We start from the raw sequence: 20,242 nt of genomic DNA on the forward strand, positions 1-20,242 counted from the left end.
AGTCGAGATCAATCCGTCCCTTGTATGACATTAAAGACCCAAGGGACCGCAAAACTCCAAGAAACTGAATGGGCAAGTTCTTGGCTTGAATGGACAAGCTCCTGTCCTAAATGGACAAGTCCTTGACCTGGATGGATAAGTCCCTAAACCATGCCTTGTGCTTTTGTCATCAAGAACCCTGAGATGGTATTCTTGTGGTAAGCTCAGGAGGGATAACACTATAGTGTGCTTCATAAATCCTTACTAGCTATGGTCAGACTCTTGCGAAGGACCAAGCTCTTATAGAACCACCGTGGCCGAGCTATGGCCAAGTTCATCACAAAAGGTTTAACGTGACTTACACAACCCAAGTTTTGAGCAGAACCACCGTGGTCTCGACCAAGCATACTCATGTGTGCACACATGAAGGCTTTCCTTAGCCTCTCGCAGCCCAAATGCATTTCATTGCGGACTGAAACAAAGCGCGGGATAAGTCCCTATAAGAAGCCTTACGCTAACTGGTTCCTCCCTTCTGCCCTCGTGACCAGACTTTTGATCAAGAGTGAATGCCCTCGTAACAAGTGGTCGAGATCAAGCTAGAAAGATCAACAACCCGGGAGAAATCGGAGATGACGTAAGCCCAGAGGTTACGTCTCGGAAGCTCGCAAATGGTCGTGCATGGGAAATGCCTGGGTTGACAAGGACCGAGCTAGCATGGCAAGGACGACGGCATGGAGCAAGCTGGGGGGAGCTAGAGTCCATGCATTAGCCGACAAAGGAACTAAATCACCCACACGGAACACCCATTGCATTGTTAAAAGGCCAAGGCGAGCCTGCATAGACTGGAAATAGGTGCAACAAATGGCGGGAATATTGTCCCAGATTTTGTTACCCGGAAGAAGGCCTTCGCGTCATAATGGAGGAGATCTGGTATGACTCAACTCTGAGGTGACATGGTAAGTGCAGGCCTAAGGGTACACTACTATGGCCTGTTGCAAGAGGACACATGGGGCAAGGAGTCAAAGTTATTATATAAGAGCGGGGAACTGCGGACCAATCGAAAGTGTTGTTAACATGGAGGTGTGGACCCGCCAAGGCACGTAAGCCCGGAGGTTGGCCCCCGAGTGTTCAACGACGAAGCGAGTTTGAAAGAGAGTAGGATGACGTGAGCCCGATAGTTTATTCTTTGGTGCAAGGGCACACCTACAAACAAGTCAACCCGGATAATTTTTCTCGGAACTGATCTTCACGGAGTTGAAATTGTAAAGTTGTGGGACCACACAAGACCAAGTGGACACAAAATTAGGTCAAGGAAGTGGAATTTATCAACCAAGGAGCGGCTTGACCTAGTTAGGGAAAAGAAGAGGATCAAAAGACAAATTTTCTTTTGAGATTTAGATGCAAAAATCCTAGGGCAAGAAATGGCCTTATGGCTAGGGCTTGCTATATCTCGGGATTCCACCATCGGAATTGCTTGAAATTTGAAGGACCTCTCGAGCAAACTACAGCACAATAGTGGACCTATTTTCAAGGGTTTTGGATGGCTACAAATGATTTCGTGTGGTGCCCTAGGGGACCTTCTGGGGTTAGGCCTAGAATTGGAAGAAACAAAGAAAAGAAATGTTATTTTGACCACCAAAGGGGTACGAGGTTCAGTGCCTTATTGCTTGGGCTTAAAGGAGTCAAGATACACAAAGACCATGAATTTTGTGAGCTAAAGAGCCCTAACTGATCTTTGCTAGCCTCTCCAAGGATAGCAACTAGATCAATATAGATTTAGACTTCAAATTTGCGAAGGATACAAAGTTTTGAGGTTTTAAACCTAAGAGGTGCCTCTAGGAACTTTCACCCAATCCCTCAAAGGTCAACGCATGCATATAATCACTTATTCAAGGTCCCATAAGAATTTCACATTACATTTAACCCATACAAGAATAAAGATAACAACATACATGCTGTTAACCAGTAAGATAACAAGAATAGCATCAAATTTTCAACTTACATGAGAGAGAGAGTATATCCATTTATCAACTTCACGTTAGAGAAGCTCCAAAGACAATAGTGAAATCCAAACATCATAGTGCATCAAGAAAAGCTACAAAATTCATTCCAACAAAAAGTGCAAAAATCTCATAAGAGATACTAATCCAATCGAAGTGATGATGAATGAGAGAGAATGGCTCTCTTCTATTTATACAATCCTCTAAGGGATTCGAATGGCCTAACTTGGATTAGAAATGCCCCCTAGAAAAAAATAATGTGCATAATAACAATACTTTTGGTGACAAACCCACCAAATAGCTCAATAATACAAGAATAAGCCTCTCAAGAGGGTTGAATGATCAATAAAGTGAGTCGTTGGGCCTTTTAAGGAAGCCTAATGAAGTCCAAGGGGTGCCATGATGTAGAAATGGACTCCAAACATAGTGGACAAGGGGTTGGCCCCTTGTTTTCCAAGCAAGAACTTGTGGTGCTCCTAAGTGGGTGTGCGGGCACAAGGATATCCTCATGGGTCTCCAAGTGGATTGAAAAAATGCCTGTAGACCATTTGTAAGGACTACGATGATGATCTAAGCCCTCCCTTTGCAACGAGAGACATCCTTTGGACCCTGGAACATTTGCCAAGTGTATGGTGCAAGTGTGGAGTCGATTGGGCATGGTGAACCAAGTGCATCATCCTCATCCAAAAGATGGAACATGAGCAATCAATGAGTCCTATTGGGGATCCATGAAGCAATATCTGTTATGGTGGAGGCCCCTGGCTCTCAACGCTCACCCTACAAGTGCCAATGTGGCCCTCTCGAAGGTTAGGACCCCATATAGGGAGACCCTCTTGCAATCTTGCATAAGATCCAATGCATCACCTTTGCCCTCCAATACAACAAATCATTAGAATAATCAAGTAAAAGCGTTTACAAGTCATGATGACCACATGTCATGGTACAAGGGTAACTATAATAAGGGAAGCCCACACCTGAGTATATAAATGTAGGAGGGAGCAAATCGTGGTACATGATATTAGAATATGTCTATTTAGTATTTAATGCTCAGTCTTCTAGCTGTTGCTAATTTTATTCTTTTAGCAGTTTCTTAGATGAAACTGTTTGTACATAGAAACCTGATGTTTCTATTATTGTAAATATCTTTGTATTATCATTGAGCTGTTTGCTCTTTGTGAATTAATTCATTCAACATTCTTTTATGGTATCAGAGCACAGGGATTTTTTTCGAAATAATTTTTCATAGTTTGAAAAATTCAGGAGTTCATTTCGAAACTGCTCTCAGGGTCTGTAGATTTCTTGATCAGCTATCCTCTTCATTTCTTTCTAAGGTCGAGCCCTCTGTAAGCCAGGTAGCCTTCACTGAGTCTTAGCTTCGGCTTTGCTCATTGTGATAAAAGCTTACAGTCGTCAATCTCGATACAGAAAGGGATTCTTCTCCTGCATTATCTTTATTATGAGGAATTAACTTTGTGGCGGTACTCGGGATCGTGAAATTCTCTTGAAATTAAATCCGGCATTGTGAATCCGGGGGCAGCAGTCGATTTGTCGGTTGAACAGTTTATCTGTTTTGAAGTCTTGTTTATTTTTGTGGCCCGTGAATTCTCAGTATTCAACCCTAGTCTCGTACCAGCGTTTTCACGGTGAATCCTCAGCTGAGACGATAACCACGGGAACGTGGCATCTCAGTGTTCTTCTGTCACGATATCTGGAAATCGCACGCATATCCGGTTATTTTCTTCGTGGGAGCGGGATTTTTTTTTGGCTGGCGAATCCGGTTATTTTCTTCGAAGTTGTGGAACCTGTGGATACACCTCGGGTATTCAATCAAGCTCTCGTATATTGATATTTGAACCCTCACGGCTTCTAGCGTTTGCTCTTACCTCTGCGTTCTCGGCTTCGAGTGCTTCAATTCTCGCCTCGGTATGCTCAAACCCATCCATTTTCATGGTCAAACTATCTTAGAAATGCGTGGATGAATATTCAGTAAGTATATACTTCACATATCTATGCTGTTCGATCTTCGATTTAGAGGAAATTGCTTGTCGATTTAATATACCGCGGCACTGTGGACGTGAAGCCGTAACACAAATTAAATCATAGCTGAGAAGTGAAGACGTGGGTTCATTTTTTGTTATGAGCCGTGAAAAATTAAACCGTAGCTGAGACGTGAAGACGTGGGTCCATTTTTTTTGTTGTTTTGTGAGCCGTGAAACATTAAAATCATAGCTGATATACCGTAGAACTGTGGACGTGAAGCCGTGAAGAAGACGTGGGTCCATTTCCTTTTTTCAATCTACGTATTTAATTTTCAAACAGTCTTGTCTGCCGGCAGTTGTTTTCCAGTCAGCGAATTTTTTCTCCATAGTGATCCTGACAGCCTCCATTACAACTCAGATTTGAAGGAAAATTACCTGTTTATAGCCTGGACATTGCAGCAGTCAGACCTGTGCTTACCTTATCTTATGATTTGGACCTGTTACATTCATTAAAATTCTGTCCTGTGGTATTTGCCTAAAGAAGGGTACAGCTACAGCCGTATTGCTATTTTTTAGACAGGGAGAGATATTTTTGCTGGGTAATTTTTTTCAGAACAAAATCTGTTTTGATTTACATCAGGATAAACAGGCAGCTACATTCTTTTTGTGTATCAGACTTCTGTATTTTCTTTAAGAAAATGGCCACGCTCACCAATCTGATGTTAGAAGGAAATCAACGCTTTAATGGCAGCAACTATAACATTTGGAAACAAAGAATGTTGACCATTTTTGAATACAGGCGTCTTGATCAGCTCATTTTGGGCAAAGAGCTTCGTCCCGGTACAGCTGGGACCGATCAAGATAAATTTGATGATCGAAATCGAGAGGCTGTTATGCTTCTCAAGCTCTCTGTCGCTGATGATCAGTTACCACAGATTCCTTCTGGCAAGACCGCTGCCGAAATCTGGCAACAGTTGAAAGAACTGCATGAGACATCTGACAAAAGCAGAGCATTTTTTCTCAAAAATCAGTTGTTCTCCATCATGATGGATGACCATATGTCTTTACAGGAACATCTCAACAAAATTAAAGACATTCGAGATCAGCTCGAAGCTATTGGTCGGACCATGGAGGAAGAAGATATGGTAGTCATTACTCTGAAAAGTCTACCGAAATCTTATGAACACTTCATCGAAACTCTCAACATTACAACCACAAATGTTGATCTGAAGTTTCCAGATTTATGTACCAAACTTCTGCAACAAGATAGGTGGAAACAGCAGTTTGGTAGTGGTACTTCATCAGTGCCCTCGGAAAATGCATTTGCTGCAAAATATCAGTCCTTTCAGTCTTTTCAGCAGAAAGGCTCGCCTCAGTCTTTTGATCCTGCCAGGAAGAAAAGTGTACAGTGTAATTACTGTCACAGGTTCGGTCACATGAAGAAAGATTGCCGACAGAGGATTGCTTCTAAACAAAAGAAACAGGGAGGGCCACATCAGACAGCGAATGTTGCAGAACATTCCGAGCAGACAAATTCTGCCTTTTACGCCTTTATGGCTAAAAGGTCTTCAGAACATGTTCCTTCCTCTGCATGGTACATTGATTCTGGTGCATCACGCCACTTCTCTCACAGGCGTGACTGGTTTATTGACTTCTCACCTTTCAGTGATTCAGTGGTATTTGGTGGAGGTGAAAAGTACAATGTAGCTGGCAGGGGTACAGTTCAAATTCAGTCTGGTGGACGCACGCTCATATTTCTAAATGTATACTATGTTCCTGGTATGGAGATTAATCTGCTCTCTGTCAGTCAGATTATGAGGAATTCTCCTCAGCTTGATGTTGTGTTCAGTGCACACAAGTGTTCCATCATTGACAGGGAGACCAGTCTAACAGTTGTTGTTGGCCTAGAGGACCATGGTCTATACAGGCTACTTGACACCGGTGACTTTCCAGAAGTGGCTCTAGCAGCACGTGTCTCTCCCATCAGTACTCTATGGCATCAGCGATATGGGCATCTCAATATGCAGTATCTCTCTCAGCTCTCTCGGGAGGGACTTGTGTCAGGATTACCTGATATTCAGACTCAGCAGTTGGGGGTATGCAGCGCCTATCAAGCGGGAAAGCAACATCGGTCTTCATTCAAAAATGGAGAATCTTGGCGCGCATCCAAGGTACTTCAGTTACTTCATGCTGATATTTGTGGTCCTATGAATACAGCTTCTATCACTGCTTGCAAATATTTTTTACTTATTGTAGATGACTTCAGTAGAAAGATGTGGGTGTATTTTTTAAAAAATAAATCTGATGCTCTTAGTACCTTTCAGAAGTTTAAAACATTAGTTGAAAACGAATCTGGTTGTAATATCATGACCCTTAGGACCAACAATGGGGGGGAATTTTGTTCCTCAGCTTTTGCCAACTTCTGTGATATTCATGGCATCAAACGTCAATTAACCACACCTTACACTCCCCAGCAGAACAGTGTTGTCGAGCGTCGCAACCGCACGGTTGTTGAAATGGCTCGTTCCATGTTACAACACCGGAGTGTTCCAAACAAATTCTGGGCTGAAGCAGTATTTACTGCTGTTTACCTTCTTAACAGATCCCCTACTCAGGCTGTTAAAGGGAAGACTCCTGAAGAAGTGTGGTCTGGTCGTAAGCCTAAGATCAGTCATCTCAAAGTTTTTGGCTCAGTTGCATATGTTTGGATTCCATCTGCTAAGTGCTCTAAGTTGGATTCCAAAAGTCAGAAACTCATGATGACAGGTTACAGTGATCATCACAAGGCCTATAGGCTGATAGATATAGCCACTGGTCGACTTAGCTTCAGTCGAGATGTAGTATTTGATGAAGACAGAGGATTCTTTCAGTCTTCTTCTTCTGAGCAGCGTTCTGAGGATCCGCCTCACAGTGTTCTTCTCCCAGTCAGTCCACCTGATGGGAGGGATGATGTAGCATCAGGATTTGATACTACTCTATCTGAGCTTCCTCCAGAAGCTAATCCTCCTCTTGCTGTTCCTATTGCTCTTGAGCCTTCTTCTCTTCCTCCTGATATTGGTTCCTCTAATCCTGATATTGGTTCTTCTTCTCTTCGGCCTAAATGGTGGGCTAAAACCATAGGTGATCTCCGGGATGATGAGCTCCTTGAAGGTAGAACTTCTAGGCATAAGAACAGACAACAGTCTACAGTCAATTTTGCTCTTATGGCTAACCTTCACAGTATTTTTGAGCCTCAAACCTATTCAGAGGCTAAGGGTACATCTGAGTGGGAACAGGCTATGGAAGCCGAATTCCAGAGTCTTCAGAAGAATCACACCTGGACTCTTTCTGATCTTCCTGCCGAAAAAAAGCCCATAGGCTGCAAATGGGTGTATAAAGTAAAATACAAAGCTGATGGAACCATAGACAAGTATAAAGCTCGTCTTGTGGCTCGAGGGTTCTCACAGAAGGAAGGCATCGATTATGAGGAGACTTTTGCTCCTACAGCCAAGATGAGTACCATAAGGCTTGTTCTTTCCCTAGCAGCTCAGTTCAATTGGAAAGTTCATCAGATGGATGTAAAGAGTGCTTTCCTAAATGGTGATCTTCAGGAAGAAGTCTACATGACGCAGCCTCCAGGATTCAAGGTTGCTGGTCAAGAACAGAAAGTGTGCCGGTTAGCTAAAGCACTCTATGGATTGAAACAAGCTCCTCGGGCTTGGTACATGAAAATTGATCAGTATCTGACAGATCAGGGTTTTCAGCGGAGCCCATCTGATGCAAACCTGTACATCAAGCATACTGGTGCTGATATCTTATTTGTTGTTGTCTATGTGGACGATCTCATCATTACTGGCAGCTCTGCACATTTGATCCATGGGATCAAACAAGATCTATGCAGAACTTTTGAGATGACAGACTTGGGACTTCTTCATTACTGTCTAGGGGTTGAAGTTTGGCAGACTGAAAATCAGATTTTTCTCTCTCAGTCCAAGTATGCCAACAATCTTGTGGAACGGTTCAGAATGCAGGATTGCAAACCGGCCACAACTCCTATGGAACCAGGGCTCAAACTTTCAACACAATCATCCTCTCCTCTTGTGGATGAAACTTTATTCAGGCAATTAGTGGGCAGTCTCATCTATCTTACTGCTACCAGACCTGATATCAGTTTTGCAGTAAGCTACATTTCTCGCTTTATGTCAGCTCCTAAAGCTGATCATTGGATAGCTGCAAAGCGGGTGCTACGATATGTGTGTGGTACTTCTGATTATGGCCTCTTATATACTCGCAGCTCCAATCCTATTCTCAGTGGCTACACTGATTCTGACTGGGCCGGTTCGGTTGATGACCGTAAATCTACAGCTGGGTATGTGTTTAGTCTAGGATCTGGTGTTGTTACTTGGACTAGTAAGAAGCAACAGGCAGTGGCTCTCTCCTCAACAGAAGCAGAGTATCGGGGAGCAGTTAAGGCATCCTGTGAGGCAGTTTGGCTTCGCCGTATGCTTGCAGATATGCATGTTTTTCAGACAGGGCCTACTTCTTTGTTTTGTGATAATCAGGGAGTACTCAAACTTGCCAAGAATCCAGTCTTTCATGAACGAACAAAGCATGTGGAAACTCATTGCCACTACATTCGCCAGCTGGTTGAAGACGGCTCAGTTCAGTTGCAATATGTTCCCACAACAGAGCAGCTCGCCGACATTTTCACCAAGCCGCTTGGTCCTGATAAATTTGTAAAATTCCGAGGGTCTATTGGTGTTGTAAATAGATTGAGCATTAAGGGAGGGTATTAGAATATGTCTATTTAGTATTTAATGCTCAGTCTTCTAGCTGTTGCTAATTTTATTCTTTTAGCAGTTTCTTAGATGAAACTGTTTGTACATAGAAACCTGATGTTTCTATTATTGTAAATATCTTTGTATTATCATTGAGCTGTTTGCTCTTTGTGAATTAATTCATTCAACATTCTTTTACATGAGTTACCCTGACCTTTGTTTTTCCACCCTTTTTCATATGCCTTTTGCCTTTGATTGATTTTTCTTCATAACTGCTCGGGGCTCCAAGTGATAAGAGCGTGATGTGTAATATGTTGTCGTAGATACCCCCTTAAGGTGGAGCAGTTCATCACCCACCAGGGGTTGGGACAATCATGGGTTCATTAATGATGGAGGGGGCTCATGTCTGGCTCTTGCCCATGTGCTAAATTTGTATATCCCAGCCATCTTTTGCATCTTGTGGTATATTTCCTGTTGAGAGCGACCAAATTAAGCTTTCTTTTCTTTTTAGCTGCATCAACCTTTGGGGCATCGTTCCAAGCCCAACCCAAGGTGTGGACAAGGGGAAGAGGAGGCTAACCTTATGTGGACCAGGTGGACACAGGTGGACTCAAATGGGAAAAAATAGATGAATGGGGCTAAAATGAGTGTAAGGGGAGTGATGTAGATAGTATCGAGAAGCGGGACCACACAACCAAAATCAGGATTTCCCATGTAGTGCCAACCCTAAAGCTAATGGCCAGTAAAGGAGATCCCACGGGACTAGGATACAAGGGTAACCACGAAATTGGGCAGTGGAGACAAGAATACAAACCTAACCCACTCTTTTCGCTGAATCCCCCCACCAATTCATGCCCAAAAGTGCCCATGACAAGTAAGAAAAATTACTCAACTATACCAATGAAAAGTTATGCCCTTGGGGTCGAGAGGCCCACCTTCAAACATACAATCATGACGAGTGGTTGACGGACCACATAGTTGGCTCAGGTGGCGAAGACAATGGCACATTGAGCTATCTGGTCGTTGCAAGGGGTTGCTGGCTGTCGGCTGAGGACCATCTAGGAGAAAAATTTCTCCTATATACACTACCCACGGGTGGTGGGTAACAATTTACAATTGTAGTTGCTTCAAGGTTGTAAGTATAACAAGCTATACTATATAATACTATGCATAGCCCTTACACTGTGTAAGCGATACTATATAATACTATGCATAGCCCTTGCCAATTCTGAAAAATTCCAAACAATTTAAAGGGGGGGCTAAATGACATTTCATCATTGGCTGCTAGACATGAGAAAAATGCAGTTTAGCTTTAGGAAACTTAAATGTAACTATTATCAATTTGCAATAAGGTCCATGAAGGACCTATATGTCACAGGCAATTGTCTTTATAGCAGTTTTTCTTCCTCATATTTCTTGTTGATGATGATTATGAACATAAAAGGCATTCACTTCTCAATAGGTTTCTCAAACTTTTACAGTTGTGTTGAAAACCACTGTAAAATACTTTGGTTTTGTAAAGAAATTAGATTCACATTTCAGATTAAGAAGGTGATTAAATAGGAATTTATTCAAGCATTCAGTGCCCAATCCAAGTCACTACTATCTAATTGTTTTCACAATGCTTGAGGTTGGGATGGTGGAAGAATTGGACTTGAATGACTCCTAGAAACCCATGTACAATATGTAAAAGTTGAGATGACCTGAAAAATGAAAAAAAACAAAAGCAATAACCAAAAAATCAACCCTTTAAAATGTTGCATTTCCTATTTTCTTGACATGGAGGCTCCGATGCTTGTAATTTTGTCGCTGAAAATACAATATTTAAATAACTAGAAACCAAATTGAAACTCATCCCAAAAAGCCCATGTTTTAGGCTGCAATTTGTACAACAGATTTAGATTCAGTGCAATACAAAAATAATGAATGGAAAAAATGATCATATTGTTCAATCATCAATGTCCATGATTGTCAAAACTGAAGATATATGCCCAGATTATTGCTGAAATCTGCCCAGAAAATCCCTGAAATCTGTTCAAACATCCCTGAAATCTGTCCAAACCATCACTGAAATCTGCCCAAAATGTCTTGGGGACAGCCAGCAAATCCCCAAGTCCCCAGCAGTTTGGGGATGTTTCCTAAGTGTCCACAAGTCCCCAGAACGTGGGAGTGCAGGGTACATGGGTTTTTTAGGGGGGGAACAGGTCCCCGGTGCAACATAGCAAAATATGTACTGCACATTGGTTGATGGTGGTATCCGTGCAGACAAGGAGAAGGTTGAGGAAGATAGCAAGCAGCCAAACAGCAGCCCGTCAACAACTAATGCAGGGAAAGTTATGTCTCATTCTTGTCTTCCTCATGTGAGTGGTTGAACAGGTCAAGACAGGCTCAAAAACAGGAAAAAGGTAATTCTTAAAAAAATGCATGTCAATATTTGAATTGCTACAGCACAACTACTCCCAGAGCCATTTTTAATGCCTGCAGATGCAAAATTAAATTAACCAACCAAAAAACAGTAATCAGGATAAAGCTTGTATACCTCAATATAGAGTTTCTTCCAAGCACATTCTCGCAATTTTCCATGGTCTGACTCAGGTAAACCCCACCTCATGCAATACCTAACAAAATGGTATTTGAAAAGTTAAACATGTACCAAAGAAAGGACGAGAAGTGCGAACCCCAAAATCAAATAAAAGCATAAAAGCATCCCAAATAAAAAAATGATTGTTATATGCTAATAACCTGACAATTTAATTAATGAATGAACTTACAATCGCTTCCAAAGAGATTCTTCTGATGCTGCAGCCCTCATGAACCGACACACTAATGCACAATTAGTTAGGTCTTCTGGAGAGAGGAACTTGAATATATTTGGATAAATTTCTGTAGGTATCTTGCTAAAAGACCCATTCTCCATGTAACGTTTCCGTTTCAAAAGCCGAGAACTACTTCCTGAAGCTTCTACTTTATGCTTCATTACTGTGCCAACATCATACTCTGCAAGTTCCTCTACATCAACCTCCACTTTGCCCTCCTCAAAATCAATAGACTTTGAGGAACTCGATCTTGAATTTTCCTAAATCCATAAAACGTGAAACTGGTAAGATAAGATATTTTATCAATGTCCAACAACTGAACACGGATAGGTCAAAGGGACTGCTAAGTACAACAGTGTGGAATACAAAGTGGGAATAGAGACTGCTTCTGTGAAAGCATATAAAAGCAGGTGTAAACAATGCTAGACAAGATCTATAGTGTAAGACCATAAAACAAAAAAACTCATTTTTACTAAGAAGCAAAAGAACCAATCAATAATTTCAAAGGGCATCATATAATAACTGCACAATTATTGTGGGAGAGAGAATAGCTATTTTATTAAACCATCCATAAGGCCAATTGGCCTATGGGACCAAATGCTCACACAGAGCCATCTCTAGGCAATGCCAAAATCTTCTAGCTAAATCCAATATGATGAAAACTTTGTATACAATAACTAGAGAAGTAAAATGCACAATAGTAAAATAATTTCTGAAAAATTAAAAGACCAATCGACCATGTCAAGCAAGCGTGGACAAGTGGTAAATCAAAAGCCTGCAATGCGGAGACCTAGGTTTGATCCCCCAGAGGATATGCTTCCACGCTATTGCAGCCGATTTGTGTTATCTTGTTGTATCTCATCATTAATCAACCATGTCAAGAAAGTGTAGTCAAGTGGTAAATAAAATGCCTGCATTGCGAAGACCTAGGTTTGATCCCCCAGGGGACATGCTTCCACGCTACTGCAACAGATTTGTGCAGAATTGTGTTGTCTTGTGATATATATCATTATTAATTGAGCCTGGAAAGTTTTTCCTAGGCACTAAGCATACAAGCGCAAGTGCAAGTCCTGGGTGATTTTCACAGGATAGAAACCCCACAGATGTCACCTCTAACTTGAGGGCTTCCAGGCCACAAGGATCTTGCCCAAGAAAATACTTAATAACCATGAAAAACCAAAAACAACAAAGCTAAAAACAGAGTATATGATAGAAGTACTACAAGACTACTGCAAACTACATGAACTAAAAAATAGATTTTTTCTGAAAATATACAAATTACATTATTATTAAAAAAATCTTCATAAATTTAAAAACTAATAAAATCCAATTCCAACATGTATGTTATAAGTTCAGTGATTTAGTCCCATTGGGTCCAAACTGCAAACTGCATGAACTGGAAAACATGACAATATAGGAAAACTACTGAGAAATTATAGCACAGCGTAATGGCAACAAATCAAATGGTCAAAAACTAAATAAATAAATCTGAAAATATACAAATTAAAGTATTACTGAAAAAATCTTCATAAAATTAAAACTAATAAAATCCCAATTCCAATGTGGTAAATAAGTTCGGTGATTGGGCTCCATTGGTTCCATGAGGTCCCCTTTATTTTCCGGCTTTCCTATTGAGTCTCACTGGATTACCAGCTGTTAAGCTGTAATTGTGGCTAAAAGTTTATTGAAGAAAAAAATAAGACATCAGAACAATAATCAAAAGCTATGTGTGTACAGCAAAATTGTCTGAAGGATACAGTTTTCCGTGTATTTCTTCACAAAATGAAAAAAAGGTATATACTGATCATAGGCGCACACAGCCATATAATGTATTATAAAGTTACAATAAAACCCACCTGGCCATTATGCTGGCATATATGTATCAGAACAAGCAGCAGGATTATTGAAGGAAAAAACAAGACACGAGAACAATAATCAAAACCTATGTGTACAGCAGAATTGTCTGAAAAATGCAGTTTTCAGTGTATTTCTGCATAAAATGAAAAAAATTATGTAGTGATGATAGGCGCACACAACCATATAAGCAATTGCATTCAGGCTTCCATGGAGTAAGGAAATATAGTGTTACACTAAAAACCCACCTGGCCATTATGCTGGGAGTCTTCGTATACATCTTGGGCCAGGACCTCGTCTTCAAGGAACTTGACAAGATCATCATCTACATCGTTTTCCTCTGAATGCGACAAGGACATAATGGAAGCCCTCTCCATTTTAATTTTATATATAGTAAAATCCTGCTGTAATTCTCAATGTTGAAGGATAGGGAACTTTGGTGAGACAACAGTGTATGTTTATAGGAAGGGTTTAAGTCCAAGGAATCTCTGTCGTCAGTCGAACCTTTTTTGTTCTGCTCGTTTGGTTACGTGGCTGTATCAGGGATGCAAACATGAGTTAATTTCATTTTGAAGATTACATACGTTTGAATTCCCCTTTATATAGTTTAGCATATAATTTAAAGGGGTTACGTAGTGGACAATGTTTGTTTTTCATATTAATTTTAATAAATAGTGGAGTTTAAATGTTGTTTTAGGTTTATTAAAAGAGTAACTTAATATTTTAATAAATGGTTTTTTTTATCTTACAAATTAGATACAATAGAAATTTTAAATGCGAGTAAAGCGCAAAAATATAGGTGAAAATTTAAATGTGAGTAAATTTTACCATGATTTAAGGTATTTGTATGGGAAATAAGACCTTTGAGGACTTTTTCCATTCTAAATGCATTTAGATTGTTAAAATTTTGATTAAAATATATGGTGAACAAAATCTTTGGCCTTAACCAATTATGAATGCATTTAGATTGTTAAAAAATAATTAAATTAAACGGTGAACAAAATTTCTCATGGATTTGACTATTGGTTATATTTTTAATTAAATTTTTAAAAATATAGTAATTTTAGTTTTTTACATTATAGACTTTTATAATAATAATAATAATAATATCCATTTTTAAGGTCACAGCCAAGCCAGACACCAAATTGGTGTATGAGACCTCCTTGTTTGTGGGACAAGGGACCCACCTCCGCGCAGCGATTTGACTGCTAAGTCTGCGAAGGCATACATACTCTACCCCCTCTGGTTTTGAACCTATGATCTTTTACAAGGAAACACATGCTCTTAACCATTAGGCCCACTCAAGCTGTATATAACAATATTTAAAAAATAAATCAGCACAAATCTATTTTAAACTTACATTTATCAAAGTATTAAGAGGTATCAAATTTCTTAATGTATAGTTTTATTTATCCTTTAATATAAGGGGATTGATAAATGATATGAAATTAAATTATTAAAAAATATTTTTAAGAAATGTGATCTCTCTTCAGGTTTAAGATGGATCCACAATTGTATTACACAACTCTCTTACTAAGGTGCAATTAATATTCAACACTTAGAATAATGGCATTGAGACAAATGGCCACATTAGAGTTTTGACACGCAAATGAAAAGGTAAAATGATAGTTAATTTAATTTAGATATTGATGCCCAGTAAATATCAAAGTTGGTTTTGGAAGTGGCTAACTAACCATCTGAAAAATGTCGTGTGATCATGCCACATGGCAGTTCGTCGAAGGTCCACATCAGTCGATAATGTTGTCATCTCTTGTCAACCAATTAGCACCACATGTCATATCGTGACTAGCTTTCCACTATCTTATCAGATTGTGCCATGTGTAGCAATGTAATTAGTTGGTATGGTGGAACCGCACTAGTTAATTAGTGCACATGTTGGTGTATATCCACCATCAAATCCAAGCAAGTTGCATGACCATTAACTCTATTAAACATCATGCTAGTTTGGATATCATTCGTCGTGGATCTTCTGGAAGTTGCACATGGTTTAATGAATTAATGTTGGGGGTTTTTGGCCTATAGTTTTGGGCCCTCAATTATTATTGAACTTCAAATGACCATAACTTATCCGGGAGGAGTTTTTCAGAGTGGAATATATTGTTATGCTCTTAACCTGCAAAAGATACCCAAATACAGAATATGCGAAGAAAGATACCCAGAACATAGAATAGTGAAAGACAACATCAAATATTTTATTATTCAGAAAGCAATGTTCACTGGCCTCTTCGAGGGGGCAACCTCCAATAGAGCAGAGCTCGATACAGAAATAAGACACGATGCTCCTCGCAGGGAGTCTCTATCCTTTATATATGACTCATACATGCAATACCATGGATCAATACCATGGGTTTTATTAATACCATCTATCTAATACTACGACCCATTTGCAACTAACTGTGGTCCGTCATTAATTGTGGGTTAACCACTTACAATTATTAATATGGGCTTTATTGACTCTTGACTATGACTCGATCCCATTACATAAATAAGGGGGTTAGGGTGGGACCCTAACATGCCCTCCCCCTTAAGACTAGCCTTGTCCTCAAGGCTGAAGCTGCGGAAACTGCTAAAGAATAGTGGTTGGTTCCCAAGTTGCATCTTCCGGAGAGGTGTCTTTCCACTTGACGAGGACTTCCCTAATCATGCGGCCCCGCAGGTGCTTGTCTCGTGTGTCTATGACCTGTTCAGGTTGGAGCCAGATTGACCCTTCTTCGTCAAATTCAGGTAGACTAGTTTGAATTCTGCAATTGTTCCCAATCACTTTCTTGAGGCATGAGACATGGAAAACTGGATGGATTTTTGCAGTAGGTGGAAAAGCCAACTTGTAAGCCACTTCTCCAATGCGCTGAAGTACTTGATATGGTCCATAGAATTTTGGAGATAGTTTCTGACAACCCTTGTCTTTGAGTGATGTTTGGTTATATGGTTGCAACCTCAAAAAGCCCTGATCCCCTTCTTGAAATTGGCGCTCTAAGCGATGCTTGTCTACCTGTTGCTTCATGCGGTTTTGAGCTTGATGAAGATTCTCTTTAAGATGGGCGAGCATGGTTGCACGGTGTTGTAGGAGTTGATCCACTGCTTGTACCTTTGAGCACCCCTTGATATAAGAAGTAGGGTAAGGAGGGAGTTGACCATATACTGCTTCATAGAGAGTCATTTTGGTGGTGGCATGATAGTTGGTGTTATACCACCATTCAGCCAGAGGTAACCACTGTACCCAAACATGTTGCTTTTCTGAAGTGAAACACCTAAGGTAGGTTTCCAGACATTTGTTGACGGCTTCAGTTTGACCATCCGTTTGGGGATGATAGGAAGTACTGAGTTTTAGTTGAGTGCCTTGTAGCCTGAAGAGTTCCTGCCAGAAATTACTGGTGAAGATCGGGTCGCGATCGGACACAATAGAAGTGGACATGCCATGCAATTTGAAGATCTGATCCGTGAAAGATTGAGCGACCAAAGTCGGTGTAAACGGGTGGGGTAGGGCACAGAAATGAGCATACTTCGAAAGTCTGTCCACAACCACCATGATGACTGACTTGTTTCCTGACTTTGGAAGACCTGTAATGAAATCCATAGAAACCTCCGTCCATATTGATGTCGGGATGGGCAACGGTTGTAATGTGCCTGGTGTGTTGACGGTCTCCCCTTTGTGGCGTTGACAGACATCGCATTCTGCTACGAAAGTAAGGATGTCCTTTTTCATACCTGTCCAAAAAATGATCTTCTGGTGCGAGCATACGTCTTCTGAAAGCCTGAATGTCCTGCAATTGGGGATGAGTGCAATTCTGCCAAAATGCGACTTTTGAGGGTGGATGTTGGTGATATTACGACTCTGTCCCTGTAGCGAAGAATCTCATCCTGCCACGAGTAGCCCTTGATGGAATTTGGATCCGCCTGCAATTGAGAAATGTGTTGGGAGAGCCCGGGATGTGAAAACCATTCCTTGCGAGCCTCTTCAATCCATTCTGGAATGGGGAGGGAAATTGCTAGCAGAGTACTTTCCTCCTCAAATTGGCGAGATAATGCATCTGCTACACTATTGTCTTGCCCTTTCTTGTAAATGATCTCATAATCATATCCCAGCATTTTGGCGAGCCATTTATTTTGTTGTGGGGAGGATAGGCGTTGCTCCAAAAAATATTTAAGACTGTGATGGTCTGTGCGGATTTGGAAACGTCGCCCCAATAAGTAAGGTCGCTAGGTCTCTACTGCATGTAAGATGGCCATCATTTCCTTCTCGTAGGTAGATTGGCCCAGATTCTTCCCACTTAGTTGTTGGCTTGTGAAGGCCAAAGGTCGTCCTTCCTGCATTAAGACCGCCCCAATACCCGTACCCGAAGCATTACATTCAATGACAAAAGATTTGGTGAAATCAGGTAGTGCTAAGACTGAAGTGGAACACATGGCATTTTTGAGAGCTGTAAAGGCCTGTTTTGCGTCCTCATTCCAGAAGAATGAATTTTTCTTCAGGAGTTGAGTGAGGGGCTTCGCTATGCGACCATAATTGCGGACAAATTTGCGATAATAGCCTGTGAGACCCAAAAATCCTCTCAGGCTCTTCAAGGTCCTAGGTTGAGGCCAATCCTGCATTGCCTGGATCTTTTTGGGGTCCACCTTGACACCTTCACGCCCCACAATGTGGCCCAAATACTCAACTTCTTCCATGCCAAACGAACACTTGGACATCTTAACAAATAATTTATGCTTGCGGAGCAGTTGCAAGAGTAGATCTACATGCTGAAGATGTGCGGCCCAAGTGCAACTATAGATGAGGATGTCATCGAAGAAGACAAGGACAAATTTCCTGAGATATGGTTTGAGAAGGTGGTTCATAAGGCTCTGAAAAGTAGATGGGGCATTACAAAGACCGAATGGCATGACCAGGAACTCATAATGGCCTTCATGAGTTCGGAAAGCAGTCTTTGGAATGTCGACTTCCTTCATGCGAATTTGGTGGTAGCCTGAGCGCAGAACTAGCTTAGTGAAGAATTGAGCCCCATTGAGTTCATCTAGCAAATCATCAACCACCGGGATGGGAAATTTATCTTTGACTGTCAACTTATTGAGGGCCCTGAAGTCTGGACACATCCGCCACTCCCCATCTTTCTTGAGCACCATGACCACCGATGATGAATAAGGACTAATGTTGGGACGAATGACACCTGCTTCCAAAAGTTCCTTGATTATTTTTTCTATTTCATTCTTTTGGGTGAACGTATATCTGTATGGGCGCACATTTGGGGGTTGGGCCCCTGGAACCAAGGTGATGCTATGATCATGTTCCCCTCTCGAGGGTGGAAGCTCATGAGGCTTGTCAAAGACCGGCAGATGGTTATTTAAAATCTGTTGCATCTCAGGATGAATCAGCAGAGACTTGGTTGCGACTGCCTGGATAGCATTAAATTGAGCTATAACTCCATGATGGCCCTTTTTTAGCAATTTTTCCATCCTATGCGAGCTGATGATAGAGGGAGCTCCCGCCTGGAGTCCACGGAGGGTATGTGTGGAGTTGTTCTGCTTAAAACTCATATATAACTCCTGGAAATCCATTGTGATTGGCCCAAGAGTGCGGAGCCATTCAGCGCCGAGGACAATGTCGCACCCTCCCATGTGTATGGCAAACATGTGGGTCTTCAACTGATAATCCCCCATTTGAAGTTTGACATTTTCACAACGGCCTTCACATTTCATTGTGCCCCCATCCGCAATTTGGACTTGGAAGTTAGAAACTGCTCGTACAAAACAATGCATTACTTCCGCGACTTTGTGATGGATGAAATTATGTGTACTTCCACTATCAATCAAGACTACTACTGGGCGATGTTTAATAAAACCTCTGATTTTGAGAGTTTGAGGTGAAGAAATCCCTGCCAAAGCATGCAGCGAAATAACTGGTTCGTCAGGGACATTGTCCTTTTGGTTGTCCTCTTCTACTGCCTCATGTTCCTCAAGTGGTGGATCTTCCTCCGATAAGCTGTAGTCAGTGGCATCAATTTGAAAAAATTTGGGCTCCTTGCATTTATGACCTGGGGAGTATTTTTCATCACAGTAGTAACATAATCCTTGCTTTCTTCTTCCGTCCATTTCTGCAGGTGACACCTTTTGGACCTTAAGTGTTTGAGTCGTGTTGTGAGCTTGTGGGGGGGCGACCCTTAGTGGAGAAATTTGGGCGACTGTACTGGGCTGCTAATGCACGTTCCACGTTACGAGCTACCTTGCAAGCCTTCGTCCATGTGGGAGGGTGGTGTAGTAGGACTTGGGCTTTTATGGCTTCTTTAAGACCGCTGATAAAACATTCCGTGTAGAACACATCTGAGAGACCCCTAGTGCGGAAGGCTAAGGCTTCAAAGGTTGTAATATATTCATCCACTGTGCCAGTCTGTCGGAGCTTAGTAAGACGACCCAAAAAAGAAGATTCCTAGTCAAAGTGGTCTGTAAGAGCTTTTTTGAAGTTGGTCCAAGCCAGAAAAGGTCCATTGCAATGTTGATGCCATTCCCACCATTGCCACCTTTCATTGTCCAAGTACATGCTCCCCACCATAAGTTGAGTCTCATTATCTAAGATGTTATTCAAATTGAAATACTGCTCCATTTGTGCTATCTAGGCTGCTGGGTGAGAACCGTCAAGTTTATGCATATCCAACTTGGGAGGTCGCTGACGGGGTTGTTGGTGGGTGCCCCAGACATGAGGAGAGTGGCTAGACTCACCCTCACTGTGTCCATTACCATTATACGCCTCCTCGTGGGCTTCCTCCTTGCCCTTCGAGATTAGGGTAGATATTCTGTCAAGTTGACTTTGGATGGATTGCAAGGTTAGTTCAAGTTTGTCAATCCTC

The 20,242-nt window shown here is 41.3% G+C and overlaps 1 protein-coding gene across 2 annotated transcripts in view; it reads right to left on the reverse strand.

Moving 5' to 3' along the window:
* Nucleotides 1-13,924, reverse strand: part of LOC149145974 (F-box protein SKIP31-like) — a 94,552-nt gene extending 80,628 nt beyond the window's left edge. The window contains exons 1-3 of one of the 2 annotated variants that reach the window (XM_089448803.1): nucleotides 13,634-13,924; nucleotides 11,487-11,791; nucleotides 11,255-11,333 (exon numbers count right to left, since the gene is read on the reverse strand). In XM_089448803.1, the coding sequence (XP_089304929.1) occupies nucleotides 11,255-11,333; nucleotides 11,487-11,791; nucleotides 13,634-13,762 (513 nt within the window). In that variant the 5' untranslated portion in view covers nucleotides 13,763-13,924. The remainder of the gene's footprint in view (nucleotides 1-11,254; nucleotides 11,334-11,486; nucleotides 11,792-13,633) is intronic. The other variant, XM_089448802.1, reaches the window with a different exon arrangement.
* Between the last annotated feature and the right edge of the window lie 6,318 nt (nucleotides 13,925-20,242).

The sequence above is a fragment of the Pinus tabuliformis genome, chromosome X (assembly GCF_031772625.1).
Source record: "Pinus tabuliformis cultivar Carrire ecotype Pingquan chromosome X, CPIR1, whole genome shotgun sequence".
NCBI lineage: Eukaryota > Viridiplantae > Streptophyta > Pinopsida > Pinales > Pinaceae > Pinus > Pinus tabuliformis.